This window comes from Kogia breviceps, chromosome 7, assembly GCF_026419965.1.
Source record: "Kogia breviceps isolate mKogBre1 chromosome 7, mKogBre1 haplotype 1, whole genome shotgun sequence".
In the NCBI taxonomy this organism is placed as follows: Eukaryota; Metazoa; Chordata; class Mammalia; order Artiodactyla; family Physeteridae; genus Kogia; species Kogia breviceps.
The window spans coordinates 72,157,479-72,172,856 of NC_081316.1; the positions used below are offsets into that span (position 1 = coordinate 72,157,479).

At 36.5% G+C, this 15,378-nt stretch overlaps 1 protein-coding gene across 3 annotated transcripts in view; it reads left to right on the top strand.

The window, feature by feature from the left end:
- Positions 1–9,798, top strand: part of TRPC6 (transient receptor potential cation channel subfamily C member 6) — a 133,254-nt gene extending 123,456 nt beyond the window's left edge. For all 3 annotated transcript variants that reach the window (XM_067039468.1, XM_059070716.2, XM_067039469.1), the window contains 3 exons: positions 6,020–6,103; positions 7,578–7,653; positions 8,363–9,798. In XM_067039468.1, coding sequence (XP_066895569.1) covers positions 6,020–6,103; positions 7,578–7,653; positions 8,363–8,514 — 312 coding nt within the window. In that variant the 3' untranslated portion in view covers positions 8,515–9,798. The remainder of the gene's footprint in view (positions 1–6,019; positions 6,104–7,577; positions 7,654–8,362) is intronic.
- Positions 9,799–15,378: the final 5,580 nt, after the last annotated feature.

Below are 15,378 nucleotides of genomic sequence, written 5' to 3' on the forward strand. Positions count from 1 at the left end.
GCTTTTTGTTATTTGGTTATGAATAACTCAATAAAATTTTTTCAAAAATAGGTCAGTGTAAGTTGGATTTTATAGTTTTCCAGTAAGAAATTACTTGTGCTGAAAGTATGATGAATGCATGATAACAATAAAGCGTTGGACAAATATGAGAAAAATTCAAGGGGGATAAACATGCCGTTTTTTTCTTTACGATAGAAACTATAGTGTCTTTCAAATTAAATAATTTTATTTTCTTTGGAGTTTCTCAAAAAATGTAGAAAATTAAAATTTGTTTTAATCATCTGGAAAATACATTTTATATTTTTTAAACATGTCTTGGATTCCTCTACACTTTCTGATAGCACATATTTTAACCCCAGGTGAAAGCAAATTCTTTAACAGCAATATGAAGCCTCTGGTATCTGATCACAGTGGTAGATCAATAAAATGTTGATTCCAATGTCAGCTAAACCTTCTAGAGACCCTTTTGAGAGACTGTTTATTGTGGCAGCCATGGGAATGTACGGCTCATGTTTTCTTTCGAGAGAGCCTGCTTCAAGGAGTTCGGTCAGCTGACAGCCTCCAGCTGCAGCATCTTTGGGGTCCCCTCAGCTTTTCCACCATGGCCATGCTCGTTAGGTCCTGGATAGTTCATGCCAACACAGGACCTCTCTTGGGGCACGCTGCACTGCAGCTCCCCGTTGGGCTGGCTGACTTTCTCAGACAATCTTACTACCTTTCCCTCTTTCACAGTTGAGCCACGCCTCACAGTCTGGGAGCTTTTTCTGCCTTCTGCTACAACTTCCCATTATCTTTCACAGGCATAATTCTGAATACATCTCATATTTCTCACTTTGTCTTGGCATTTGATTCCTAGAGGACCAAATCAACACGTGTCTATTTTCCCTTACCATTTAAGCTTGTGGTGAACAAAACGGAGGCATATTTCACATAGCTTGCTTTTGCTTGATACATTACCTATATTCCTGAGAAAATGTTTTTTAAAGCAGCCATTTATAGTTCCAATCAGTTTTGCCTGTTGTTGCTGTGTGTTTTCCCTAACCCAATTTGCATGGCTTTTGCTCATTCTTTTTCATAAAGTCTATGTCTAAAATAGCACAGTTAAGTTTCTATTTTGCTGGGGTCTTCTTTCTTGACTCCTTGAAAGTTAAAGTGGTTAGGTCACACAAACATTCCTTCACATCTGCTTCCTTCACATCTGCTCCATGGACACTATATAAATCAGTCAGATGAGCCATATACAAATACTTTTTAGTATATCTATTTATTATCTTTAATCATCTCCTTCAGATCCGAATATCACTGACTTTGGTGGGGTTAGCATTAGCTTTTCAGACATATAGTCTGAAAGGACAGCATACATTAATATTCAGTCTCTGCCATACTGTATTACATGTGTAAACTTGAAAATGCCAAATAACTTCTTCAATAGTTGCTCTGTTCCAGCTCTAGAACAGATCCCCTTCAAGTTGTCAGTTTCAGAGCAGGTTTTACATGCCATGGACCATAGACCAGTATGGAGCATTGACGTTATTTTAGCATTTTGGGTCCATTCTCTACTGGATTGAATGAGATGTGGATATTTTTTTTTTCTCAGTTACATATCCAGGAACTATGTCCTTTAGCTTCTAATTAGGTCAGGGGCTTTCTTTTTAGTCATCTGATGAACCAGTTATATAATGTAGTGGTTCCAATTTGTTACCATCACCAGGGTCACTTCACCAGATGAATTTGTACAAATTACCCATCCTCTTCTCCAGGTCTATAAAGTTAAAATCTCTGGCCATGGGGCCTGGAAATGTGTATTTTAATAAGTCTTAGGAGATTCTAATGCTCATCTGGGTATGAGAATCACTGAGTATTTCATTCCTTGAATGACATAGTCATGAACATGAACACATCAGTAAAAAGCAATATTCAGCAAAGTGTCTCCAAAAGAAATAGAGCAGATTAAAACTAACCATGACATAGGCCTAAAGCCACATAGTACTTATTTATCCTTCTGTACAATAATAATAGCTGTTGACACTTGTACAACATCCACTATGTCAAGCTACTCATTCTACACACCTTATCTCTTTAATCCTCATATTAGCTCTAGAAGGTAGGTAATATTATTTTCCCCATTTTATACATGAGAAACCTTAGGTTAACAGAGGTGAAATGACTTGCTCAAAGTCCCACTTCAGACACATGACACAGCCATAATTCAAATCCATATCTGTTTGATTTCAAGCAAGAGCTTTTACAAGCACTGTACCACATGGTTTCATGTCATATGTGCACCCCCTGCTGACTGATCATATTTCCTCTACATTTTCAGTTCATTGCTTTGATCCCAGCCTCAGATCCCTCAATGTGGGGAATGGGAGACTGACTCCTAGTACTATGTCCAACAACATAAAAAATTCCCAAGACTGAGGCTTACTTGTTATTCTTAATGAATAACAAACAAGTTATTTAGTGTTCCTCACTCTAATCCTACAATGAAGCTGCAGCAAGATGAGAAATGCTAATATCAAACTAATTACTAGGATTTTTAAAAAAAGAAACATAAAGAATGCAGGAAATGCGGTAGAAGGTATGGGGAAAAAAAAGGACAGGCAGTGCTTTATTCAGAATCGGAGTGTGTATTTACATTAGACAGGAAGAAAGCTTACACCCAGTCCTTCCTGCTCCTACTCAACAAGCTCACCTTTCCCACTCCCATCACATTATGCGTCAGTGCCATCTATAAATGTCCAAATCACTAAGGTTTAAATGCTGTTCATATTGCCAACTGAATTCCCTTGACTTCCCAGTCTATTTTAGTAGCTGTACATCAAAACAAATATAAATTAGAATTTTCTGCCACCAAGTGGTCATAATGCTTCTTTGCACCATTGGGTAAGTTTCTTCTTACATATTAGTCCTTTATGTTATTAAATTTTTAAACATGTATTTGTTGAATACCTACTGTATATCAGAAACTGTTTAGAAATTCTTGCTAAACAAATGTTATATTTGCATCCAAATTCATACTTCAGATTTAGAGCAGAACTCTTCACATAAAAGTGATCCAAATGAATTTGTAACTGTTTAGTCATATACCATTTAACTATACTAGTGGTTCTCACTGAGAGGTAATTTTGATTCCACACTACCAGCAGTCCAGGGTGCATTTGTAATAGCTGGAGACTTTTTTGGTTGTCAAGGCCATGGGTGCTGGCAAACACTGTACAATGCACTGGAAGCCCCCCACAATAAAGAATTACCCAGCCAAAAGTGTCAAAAATGTTGCAGTTGAGAAATCCCAGACTCTGCCCATTGGGTGCATGCAAAGAGGAGCTGTGTGTTATAAAACTGTACGACACTCTGTAGCTGCAGTCATTGACACGTCAAGATCTACAATCTGGAAAATCTACAATTATACCCATTCTCAAATGAACAGAAAACTGTTTTCTTGCTTTCCTGGTACTGTTACCTCTTCTGTGTCATCCAGGGTATTAATTTGTAAGTCATGTGCCTCAAACCTTGAAACCATGTTTCAGATTTATCTTTCCCATGTGGTTGAGCTGCAGCCAATTGGTTCACTAACCTATATTGTACACGTCTTGTAGAGCAAGTTGTCCAGAAACCAAGTGAACTCTATTAGTGACCCGAAAGCACTTCTGCCTTCATTCATTTCACCAACCAACAACTTCTGAGCACTGACCATCTGCTGGACAGTGATGGCTCTGAAAGCACTGAGATAAACTAGACAAAGTCCCTCCTTCTGTAGAGCCCAGGAGGATGTAGACAATAACCATGTAAACAAGCCAGTGAATAAAGTAATTGGCGATTGTGAAGCACGTTATGAAGGGTACAAAAGGCCTAGCTTGCTCAAGGTCTATTTTCATGGGGTAGGCAGAGAAAGCCATTTGAGGAGCTTATGTGTTGAGCTAAACTCCAGAGGATCAGACAAAGCAAGTCAGGCAGGCAAAGAGCCAGGAAGGGAGTGTTTCAGGAATTGGGAACAACAAACCTTAAATTAGAAAAGAACAAATGAAAACAAGCCTGCATAGTGTTAATATAATATTAAGTTTCCAAGAAAGGATTATTGCCATAGGCATGGTGGGTTGTGGAGCTGCCTTAATTTGGAATGACTGGCACAACGAGTATTAAGGTCCACACATTCATCTCTAAAAAAATCTCAAAGAAGTATAATTTTTCACTTTCTTTTTTCCATGAACACCCTTTGGATGTGTTAGTGGCCTCTAACAAAAGAAGGAGACATCAAATTAATGATTTGCCATCATGAGGCTGTGCATTCATAAAGAGATGGATATGATGCACACAAAGATTTCCTTTGCCTGGATCATTTTGCTCTGATTATGAACCTGTCCTCACCCTCCATGCTTTATCATAAAAACTGGGGGATGGAAGTGATGACTCTGGTCATCATGGTTAATGACGTCTTTAAAGCATAAATCATAGTTTGAAATCCAGGAAATATATCTAATATATTAAATATCGTTATATTTTATAATATTATAAAAATAAATGATTATATAATTTGAAAATAAACATTAAAATATCATTAAACTATGTTGAAGTTTGCATTTGTTTCACAAATTCATAAATTAGTAGGACTTGAAGGACTGTAGAGGTCAACTAGGGCATTCCCTTCACTGTCAGAAGAGATTGTAGGGTTTCAGCTTCTCACCTAGAATCCCACAGCTAACTTGTGGCAGAGCCAGATTTGAGTTTTCAGGTTTCTGTCAAGTGCTCTTCTACAGAACCCAAGCTGCCTCTCTGGTTAATTTGGTCAATTGTAAAATTTTATCTTAATTTTGTAAAAGTTAATATAAAGTTAAAAAGAAATATGGACGTTTTGCTGACATTATTAGAGAGGGTGAAAGAAAAAGGCAAATAGCTACATGGAAAAGGATGCTACCTAAACAATATCTTCACAATGAATATGAATCTTGTCAGCCTTGCCATACTTTTCCCATTATTATAACTCAGCTAGATCATAGTTATTTATGTTATTCATTAAATACCCAGAACATAGCACAGCACCTTACATATAGAGGCCGCTCACACATACCTGTTTAATGGATGAATGTGTGCATAGCTGCTTGAATTCAGCATGTGGCCATTTAAAGCATCAATACATTGAAGTTAAGTCAAGTATTTTAATTGAGTCTCGAGCTTTACCTGTAGCAACTTAGATGTCATTGGAAAATATAAATCATGGCTGTCTTAGCAGATAGTCTTGAAGTTTCTTTTCCCCTGGAAAAGAGTTTTGCACCCCCAAAAATATATATTTGGAGATGCTGTGTTTTGCTCAATTTCTCCTACTTATTTCTTTGTAAAACCATTGTTTCCCTTTAGAAAATGCCTTAAAGAGGTTTTTAATCATCCTCTTAGCATGTTAATATGGTACTTTACCACCTCTCTTGCAGATTGCTTTCCTTGTCATTTTCCTATTCAAGCAAATGTATTATTTGAAAAGTGCTGCCCAGATAGGATACTATATATATTCTAAAATTCAAATGGTTTATTAGTGCTTTCTTGGCACCTGAATCCTATCCTACAACAAAGTCTTACCCTGGTGTTTCTTCAGGAGTCTTATCCCAGTCTCTACTGCAGGTGTGGATGGTGTAGTCAATCATGCTGGACTGTGGATCCCTCATCAATGGACTTCTGAGATCACCACCATTATTTTCTCAGCTGGTCTGCCTCTTCCTCCACCGAGGATGTATCTGTGGGAATGTTAAAGCATGACTCTCATGACAAAATGATTGATAGCCACAAAGTCTAAGAGAGTCCTCAGACAACCTCTAATAGACACTGAGAGGCTGAACACACCTAAAGTGTCTATGATTTGTCTTGGAAGACAGAATATTAAGCAAATTAAGTTAAAATGGCACTATACATATAGAAAAGATTATTTATATATATGAGACTTAGTTCACATATAGAACTATGAGATAAATATCATCACTTTTTTTTTAAATTAGATGATAATCAATTTCTCATTCTTTTCAAAATACAGTTTGGACATAGTAAACAATCAAGCTTAAGAAGTTCAGAAGATTTCCAGTTAAACAGTTTCAATAATCCTCCAAGACAATATCAGGTAAGCATGAATTTTTAAAGAAATGACTAGTTATTTGTAATATTTAGAAACTCAAACTATGTGATTATTTAAATGAAAATGAACTGTTATTATATTTTTCTCAATATCCAAATAATACACTAATTCAAAAAAATATTTATTGAGTAACTACCACGTACCATGCACTTTCTAAGTACTAGAGATATAGAAGTGAATGAATAGATGAAGTCTTGCCGTCATGGAACTTAGAGCCTACATGTTTGTTGTAAAAAGTCTATCTTACTAATGTGAATTCTCCATTGTTGTTCTTTTCCAAGTTGTTTGGGTTATTCTGTTTCTTTGCCTTTCCATATAAATTTTAGAATTGATTGTGTATTCCAAAATTGTGACTGTGTTGAATCTATAGATCGATTTGAGTAGAATTGTTGTCCTAACTATATAAAGTCTTCCAATACATGAACACAGAAAAAAAAAAAAAAAAAAAACAAAGTCTATCTTACGAAAAACATAAAGAAGAGAGTAAAAAACCCCACCACTGAGAAGTAAAGACTACTTACTGTTCGTGAATATTCTGCCAGATGATTATATGTATGTATATAATTTTACATATATTTTAATATTATTATTAAAATGTATATGTAATATTATATAAATGAGTTGACAATACTTATATAATGAATAATAGTTTTTCACTTCACAAAACATATATTCATATTAATTTTAATGGATGTACTAATTCCTTTGTACAAATAAATAATCCTCTATTGATGGACATTTAAGGTTTTTTTTTTTCACCATTATAAGTAGGACTACTATGAACATATTTGCCCATGTACCTAATTACATCATTACGATAAGTTCTTGAAAGTGGGATTTGACTATCATTTAGTTTAGGGTTTAGGTAGTAAGATTTGGTTTATATATATCCACCCAGGACTTCTTACATACATGCTGAGCCTTTTACTTTTTATGAAAGGTACGTAGTAAAAACAATATCCTCATGGTGGAAGCTCAGGTGCTGGAGAAATATTATTACATTGAAAATAGCCATTCCTAAATTATTAGCAAATATAAAATCAAAACTGGCTCTATTTCTTTGTAATGGAGGGGTAAAGCCATAAATGAGGGCACATTTGCTTAACTTTCCATTTCCACGTGCAGAAGTGCACACCTCTGACCTGCCCAGCTGTTAAGGCTGTGTCTTGTTCTAACACTTTCAAGTAAAATACAAGCAATGAACATCAAGGATTAGATGTTTGCTCTGAACTTATTCTTTTCTCAAGAATTAACTTTTGAGTCATTAGTCCTGGTGATGTGAAAATTACTTTTAAAATCTGGAGATAGTATGCATCCCCTACCTGATAAATCATCTTAATCTTTCATAGCTATCATTTCTGAAGTACATACTAAAGAGAGAAAAAATCAGAAACTTATTCCAAATGAGAGATTTATCATGAACATAAAACTAAGATGGATTTCTCTTTTCTCTGTCTAGAAAATAATGAAGAGGCTCATTAAAAGATATGTATTACAAGCCCAGATAGATAAGGAGAGTGATGAAGTGAATGAAGGTGAGTTGAACACAGGGACAAGTCAGCCCCTGAGCATGAACCAGGACCTGGGGCCTGAAGCAGAGCTGAGGGAGAGCTGGACAGATGGGCATGGGAAGGGTGAGCTTCAACAGGAGGAGAAGACAGGATCTCGCCAACCATCAATACTGCTACATACTGGGGAAATAGGCTATTTCTCCGCAGCTGGGGCAGATGCCACCTGCTAGATAAGTAACTACAGTCGTCTCTTGGTATTCGTGGGAGGTTGGTTCCAGGACCTGTGTGGATACCAAAATCCATGGGTGCCCAAGTCCCTTATATAAAATGAAGTAACTACTACAGTCTACCCTCCGCCTCCACACACGTAAAACCCGAGGATAGGGAGAGCGAACTGTATTATATCCGTGAGGGGCTTGGAGGGAGAAGGAAGTGGTTGGGGATAGTGAGGGTCCATTGCCCCCAAACCCTGTAACATTTGCCACCAATGTTTCCCTTCCACTGACTTCAGGAGGACTACGTTGTAAGTTTTCTCTATAATCTTTTCACAAACCAAAATACTGAGCTGAGAAAATAGAAACCTGCCCCCATTAAAAAGTGATTTCCTTTGAAAGGATTCAAAATATAGATGTGTGTGGCATTAAGGCTGATTGATTTCAATCTATCCCAGAATCACTAGTTTCTCTGCATTACGTATTTACAATTGACTTCTTATCACTCTTCTTTTACAAAGGGGAACTGAAGGAAATTAAACAAGACATCTCAAGTCTCCGCTATGAACTTCTTGAAGAAAAAACTCAAAATTCAGAAGACCTGGCAGAACTTATTAGAAAACTTGGGGAGAAATTATCAATGAAACCAAATCAAGAGGAAAGCAATAGATAATGCAAAGTCTTTCTTTAAAATTCATATTTATTTGTCCACTTGAAGCCATGTTATTTTCTGATTTATTTTTTTAAGTGCCAATATGACCAGCTTTTAAAGAAGAAAAAGTTCAAAGATAACTTGGGTCATCCTATTATTTGGAACTCTACTATTTAATACTTTGGGTGATTAAATTTCATTATTCAGGCTAAAAGTTTGCAGATTATGATAAAAATCATGCCCAGTTGTTTTGTGCTTGTTTTGTAAACTGCTTTCTTGGGTACAACTATGATGATGATGTAATTGCCATGTAGTGCCTGCCTGGGAATCATTTTAGCTGGCAGGGCAGACACCATATTGTGGTATTTCCCCGATGGAGATTCAGGTACCTTCTTGCCTGCTCTATGGATCCCTTGCTGGTGACTTCCAGACTTGAAATCTAGAGAAAAATAATCTCTTGCCATTTAGAGAATACTCTTTAATCATCTACCCTTGTTAGCCCCCACAGAATATGATTGATAATATCTGTGCAAAATGGGGTTAAATCTTTCCTAAATTTTCTGCATCTCTTTGAAAATGTTACACTTACCAGTGAAAAAGTGTTTCCTTCACTGAACTCTGGAAACATTGTTCAGTTCTGTCTGTGTGTGTGTGTGTGTGTGTGTGTGTGTGTTTGCACATGTGCATGTGAAATACTTGTCCTATTTTCTTTTGCAGCCAATACAGATACTCAAAAGCTCTTTATATTATACTTTTTATTGTACAATGTACAATTTTTTATTTTATTGAAAAATTATTGGCCAAATAAGAACACTTTATTGGAGAAGTATCAAAGTCACAAACAATTATCGTTACTTGCTTCAATTATAGCACAATTTTTGTTCCATTTCCAAGAGGCTTCACAGGTGAATTCCTATGTTTGGCCTCAAATGTAAAGGAAAAAATGCGTTGAGGGAACTTGCAAATACTTAGTATGTCCTACCCTCCTCTCAAAATATATAAAACAGGAATTTGAATTCATGAGCATTTACCAAGAGGTAAGTTTACTATTACTTACTGATGATGTGAGGCCATATCTAAAACAACTAAAGGAAAGAAATGAAGGTTCACTATTCAGCTACCCAAAGACTGTCAACATTTGGATGATGCTGAGCATTGACTGGAAGTGTTGCTTTAAATTCAAGCAAATTTTAAATTTCATTTTCAAGATAAAATGGTCACAGAGAATCTATTTAGCCCCAACTTTGTTTACATCAAAAAACCTTTATGTAACCAGATCAGAAAATATAGCTGAGATTTTTATATACAGTGATTTTGTGTTTATGGTTATTACTTATTGACAAATTATTTAGTGATACAGGAAAGGTCTGTTTTCAAATGTTTTGTGACAACATTTGAATCCGAAATTTTAAAAATCCACCTCAAAACCAAATGCACTATCTGCAAATTAAAATAATCTAAATGCATGAAGCTTGTGTGTCATGCCACGCAAGAGATTGGCCTCCAAGCCAAGAAGCGCTCTATGACAGCAAATGGGCTTGACTCCAGAAGATTCTGGAAAAGGTATTTCGATTTCTCAGCATCTTTTAAGTTGGGTTGACTTGACAAGATGTAAGTTTTAGGAAATGCAACAGGCATGACGATGAGTTCCTCTGTAAAAGGCACTGCCATCAAGTGCCACCTGGTATTGTTCAAAATTAAATGTCCTGAAGTCAACACATTTTCCTTGAAGTGTAGCTGAATTGGCATCTCTTCTAATTTCCTTTTAATTGGAAGATGAAAAGACGACTCAAGCATATTTTAAGAAAGGCTTTAAAAATTCCAGCAAGAACTTAATTCAAGGCATATTGGCAAAGGATTGTCAAAGCACAATGATCCTTCGAATATCTCAAGACCACTAGCTTTAAATCCGGTATTCATGTTGCAGTAAGCTTAATCTTTTAAAATTAGGTGGTTAAGAAATTTAAATGTGTTTATCCAAACTGCTGTCTCTCATATTTCTCCTCTGTGGTTTGGTGCTTACTGGAATTTTGGGTGCCATAAGGAGGACAGAACAATATCTGGCACTCTGACCATACAGCTACTCCCTGATGGCCAAGCCCTGCCCACTCCTCATGGCAGACCATCCACCAAAGAGCAAAATGAAGCCCCTGGTTTCGTACATCACTGCCTAGTTTTACTCTCTGCTGTTCTCATTATTCTGAGACTGAGAAGTAACACAAATTCAACATGATTTTACTAGGAATATAAAATGAATCACCAGAATCTAGTCTGCTTAAAACTTTGCCAGGGATTAAAAGGAATAAAAAATGTGTCTGACCTCAAAGAACCTGCAACAAAGTAAAGAAATAAGACTTAATACAACTATAAGAAGTGTTTATTGAGCATCTACCATGTGCAGGGCACTGTGATAAATGCTTTCCATGTTCTATATAATTTAATCTAACTTAATGCTTACAACAGCTATATGAGGTAACTATTGTTACTATCCTCATTTTAGAAATGAGAAAACAGAGGCTTTTGGTGGCTAAGTAACTTGCACATAGAGCAAGTGTCAGAACCAGGAACAAAACCTAGGCCTGAGTCACAGCAGAGGCCTCACAGTTACCTGGGATCTTGAACAGCTATTTTGGAGTACGGTTGTCTCATTGTGAAGCCTGTATTTCAACCTCTAGGTGAGGAAAAATGGGCTGTATCTGAAAAGCCAAAGTTCCATTCTATACCCAGTCCAGAGATACACAATCATGTTAATCAAGGAAGGCTAGGGGTAAAAAGAATATTTGGCTTCAAAACGATTGCAGATACAAAAAAGAATAAAAGATGGAGATGTATATTAAGGGGTGGGGATAGTGTGAGCAAGGCCAAGAGTTGGGCATGAGTGTGGGACACTAAGGGAGAAATAGTGAATTCAGTGGCTGTGACTTGCTGACAACAGATTGACTTTATTTGGACAGTCTCTGCCACCCATCCAGCACCATTCCAGTATTAATCTTATCACTGTGTGAATAGTAAAAGAAAACCAAAAACTAAAATTTTAATTAAAATGGAGAGACAATACAGCAGCATTTGCCAAACAGGCAGCCTGATCTACGAGTGCCCCAATAGAATCACTGTCAAGACCAATTTCCATCTTTGGGCCAAGGGTTTTCTCTAAGTGCCACATTCTAAATATGGCCTGCATCTATTCTGATTCTAACAAGCAGGTTCAGCCTCCTCCTTCACTCTGAAACCGTCCCTCATCATTGTGTGCCAGGCAGGGTTTATGAAAGCCATGGCAGCTGTCCCCGCAGCTCTGTTGAGTAGTGCTGGGCGAGAGGTCCTACACTGTAGTTAGAGTCTCTGCCGTTCAGTGCAGAAGGTACAAGTTGAATCACTGGAGAACAAAAAAGGATGTGAGTTCCTGACCCAGACCTCTGTGTTGTACTCTGGAAACTTACCTGAGCAAGTTAACCAGAGGTTGTGTAGGAGCACAGCTCGGCACCCCACCACTGGCAGAAGTTGAAAATTCAGCCAACATCTGTTACTGTACACAACATTGACTTATATTCTGAGTCTTTACTTTTACATGTGACTAGCTGAGGTTAGAGATACACCACAAACTCTATGAAAGACCCAGGTAATTAAGGCAAATGTATTGTTTTTCTTGAATCACTACAATGATTGCTTGAAGTTTCTTCTTTCCTCTATTTACAGCAACAACTGTAAACGTTTCTATGGAAACTTTAAAAAATACTCCTCCAGGATGAATATGATAACACCTATTCACAGGTGACAAAAAGATTCATTTTGGAATCAATTTTTGTAGAAATTTAGTACAACTGAGTAAATAGATAGAGACACCGACCAACTGTATGATAGGCTTTTTTAATATTAGTGCCACTTGATAGATAATTTATCCAGTGTAAGTGGATCATAGGGATATTGATTCATGTTTTTCAAACTCTTTGAAAGTGACAGATCGAATAGCCCACGTATTCAATGGTAAGGGGAGTTCTACATACTAAGGAGATTACATAAGTCACAGTACTAAAAATTAGTTTTTCAGATTCATCATAGTCATAGTACTCCCTAAGTATAATGTTATCAAAGACACTGAAGTAAAACCCAAGAGAAAATAGGTATGTACAGAATCTAAGAATGCTTTACCTTTCTTCTTTTTCGAATGCCCACTCTGAAAGCCAAAGGCTTTGGTCATTGTCTACTGATAAACTGTAGGAACAGTGTGTAAAAAGTAGGCAGACAGGCATGTCCTCTAGTAAATGCACAGAACATTACTTTTTTTCCTAAATCATTAGAGGAAGCCTTGATGATGACATTCGAAAAGTGAGTCTTGAACTTCACTGCCCTGCCTTTTTGTCCTCATCATTGTTCATGAAAATAGACTTTCATAGCACCACAAGAACAGACTCAGAATAAATTAAGTTTACTAGTTATCATGTCTGAGACTAAAAGTACTATGGAATGCTCTGCTTTTGCCTTAACCTTTCCAGTATTTTGTGATTCAGTCATCTGACATTTACCTTTCACTCTTCCTCAGAAAATGTACTCTCAGAATAATTGGAAAAGGTCAAATTTCAGCGTTACCTTATATTTCAAAAAATGTTAACATGTCATATCGTCTCTACTATTAATATGTAGAAGAATATATATACACACTATACATATAATTTGTCATTATATTTAGTCTATAACCATATAACACATATATAATATATGCATGTTATGTATATATATATATACACATATATGTGTGTATATATGATCAAAGACATTTTTCAAAGCATAGTAATGATCTTAGAAAAAAACATTATGCTTACAAATCTGGATTTTATTTTTGTTTCTTTTCTCACTTGTCCTTTTCTTTCTTTTTTCATTTCAATGATTTCAACTTTATTTCCTAGTCTCTATATGTTATCTACCTCTTCTACTGAGTTATTTTCAGCCTACTAGCTCAGAGTATAGGATCTAGAGCCGGAAAATATGGGCTTGAATCCCAGCTCTGACAATTACCAGCTGTGCATTTTTCACTAAGTTGCTTAACCTTTCTGGGTCTCATTATCCAAATTCCACGGATTAAAAAAAAAAGCTAACATCATCTCCTGCATAAAATTTCTGTGAAGATGAAATGGGTTAATACCTCTTAGACTCAGAAAATCATACTTGGCACATATAAGCATTCAGTTAATGTTAGTAACTGTGGAGAAAGGATATGGCTTTCAAATTCCTTTTTCTACCCTGTCTTAAATCTCTCCCTCTTAAACCTCACAAAATCTTATGACATTTAAGTTTCAACTCATGTTTCTCTGATTGGTTGATATACAGTGTCTGGAGCATTGTTCTGAGAAGGAATCTGAGGCCCCTGTGGTGAAAAGGAGGAAAGAGAGATATAGAGACAATTAACAATGTTTGCCATGCGCATGGGAAGTTGGCCCTCATGCCACATATTTGCCATCCTTGAAAAAAAGGAATCATATTTGAACAATAGTTAGGAAAATTTCAAGGCATATTTGTTACTTTTCACTGTAATAATTTTGTTATAATTTTAAAATAATATCATAAGATGGTTTAGGGCAGGTACCATATTAAATTTCACTCATAAAACTTTTATTTGAAACCTATTATATTCATTTCAATGTGCTGTGTACCAGTGCCAATAGCAGTACTAGAAATAGAATACAGAACTGCCTTATAATCAGTATTTCGATGAGGCCTATTTTAATTTATTCATCCTAGAGAGCTATACAACACTTGGGAAGAAATTCTTCAGCATCCACAAAGTAGGAAATGAGGCCTGGACTCATTTGTGTTAGGTTTAGTTTACCTGCTAGGGTTTGTGGTTTCATCTCATTTCTTAGAGGATATACCAAATCCATGTAAGGAAATCTTGGCATTCCTGATTGATTTCTACCTCCTTCTTGGAGGGTTAGCAACATGACTCATTCACTTCATACTTTTGTTTAATAAGATAGTTATCCTTTGGCTCAAGAAGTAGTAGGCAGTAATGAATTGATCACATGCCAGCTTTTTTCTTATTAATTCATTTATGGGTCTAGCCTATTGAGTTTTCTCAAAGACGTGATTCAGTCGTCTTTCATGATTGACTAAGAGGATACTGTTAATCCTCGGCTGTGTCTTAAGTTCACTCAGCGTTTAGCCTCACTAATGAGGGGAACAGACTGTTATAGTTTGTTGCTTCTCCCTGATGCTGTCCATTCTGGAGCCCAGTTACTTTTCCTCACAAACCCCTAACTCAGATCTGATCCTGGAATATGTTTGAGTTTTTCTCTCTTAAACCGATGACATCTGGCTGATGGCTTAACAGCTCAGTAGGCTTTATAAAGATAACCTTGGTGTGAGGAGTGGTCAAAGGCCAGAGCGTTTTGAACGTCCATCCTTCAGGACAAATCAGAAGTCCTGAAGTATTGTTCGTGCTTGGAAATATCATTTAATATGTTACAGGATCAGCACATTAAAAAAACCTTTATTCTCTAAGCAATCTGGGCTGAGGATGTGGCATAATGATTTTTCCAGCAATTCACTAATACCTATTGTTAGAGAATCTGGACATAATTGTAGCCTATCTGCAGCTGACTGTAACCAAGGATCATCCTGTTCCTCTTCCTCCTCCAAGCAGGGGCCAGGCTTGCAGCCTGCTAGTATTTTACAATATATCATGAAAATTGCAAATATACTAATATCAAATGCATTATCATAAAATTAAAATAATACAATATTCAGTGTGCTTTGACCTGTGCTTTACAAGAGAAGTATCTAATGCTATTGATACTTTCATTCCAGTGATTTTTATGCATCTCCATGCCTGGTGCAGCACCGGGGATGTTGTGGGTGTCAGCAATAGGGGTTTATCCAGTCATTTCATTTAAA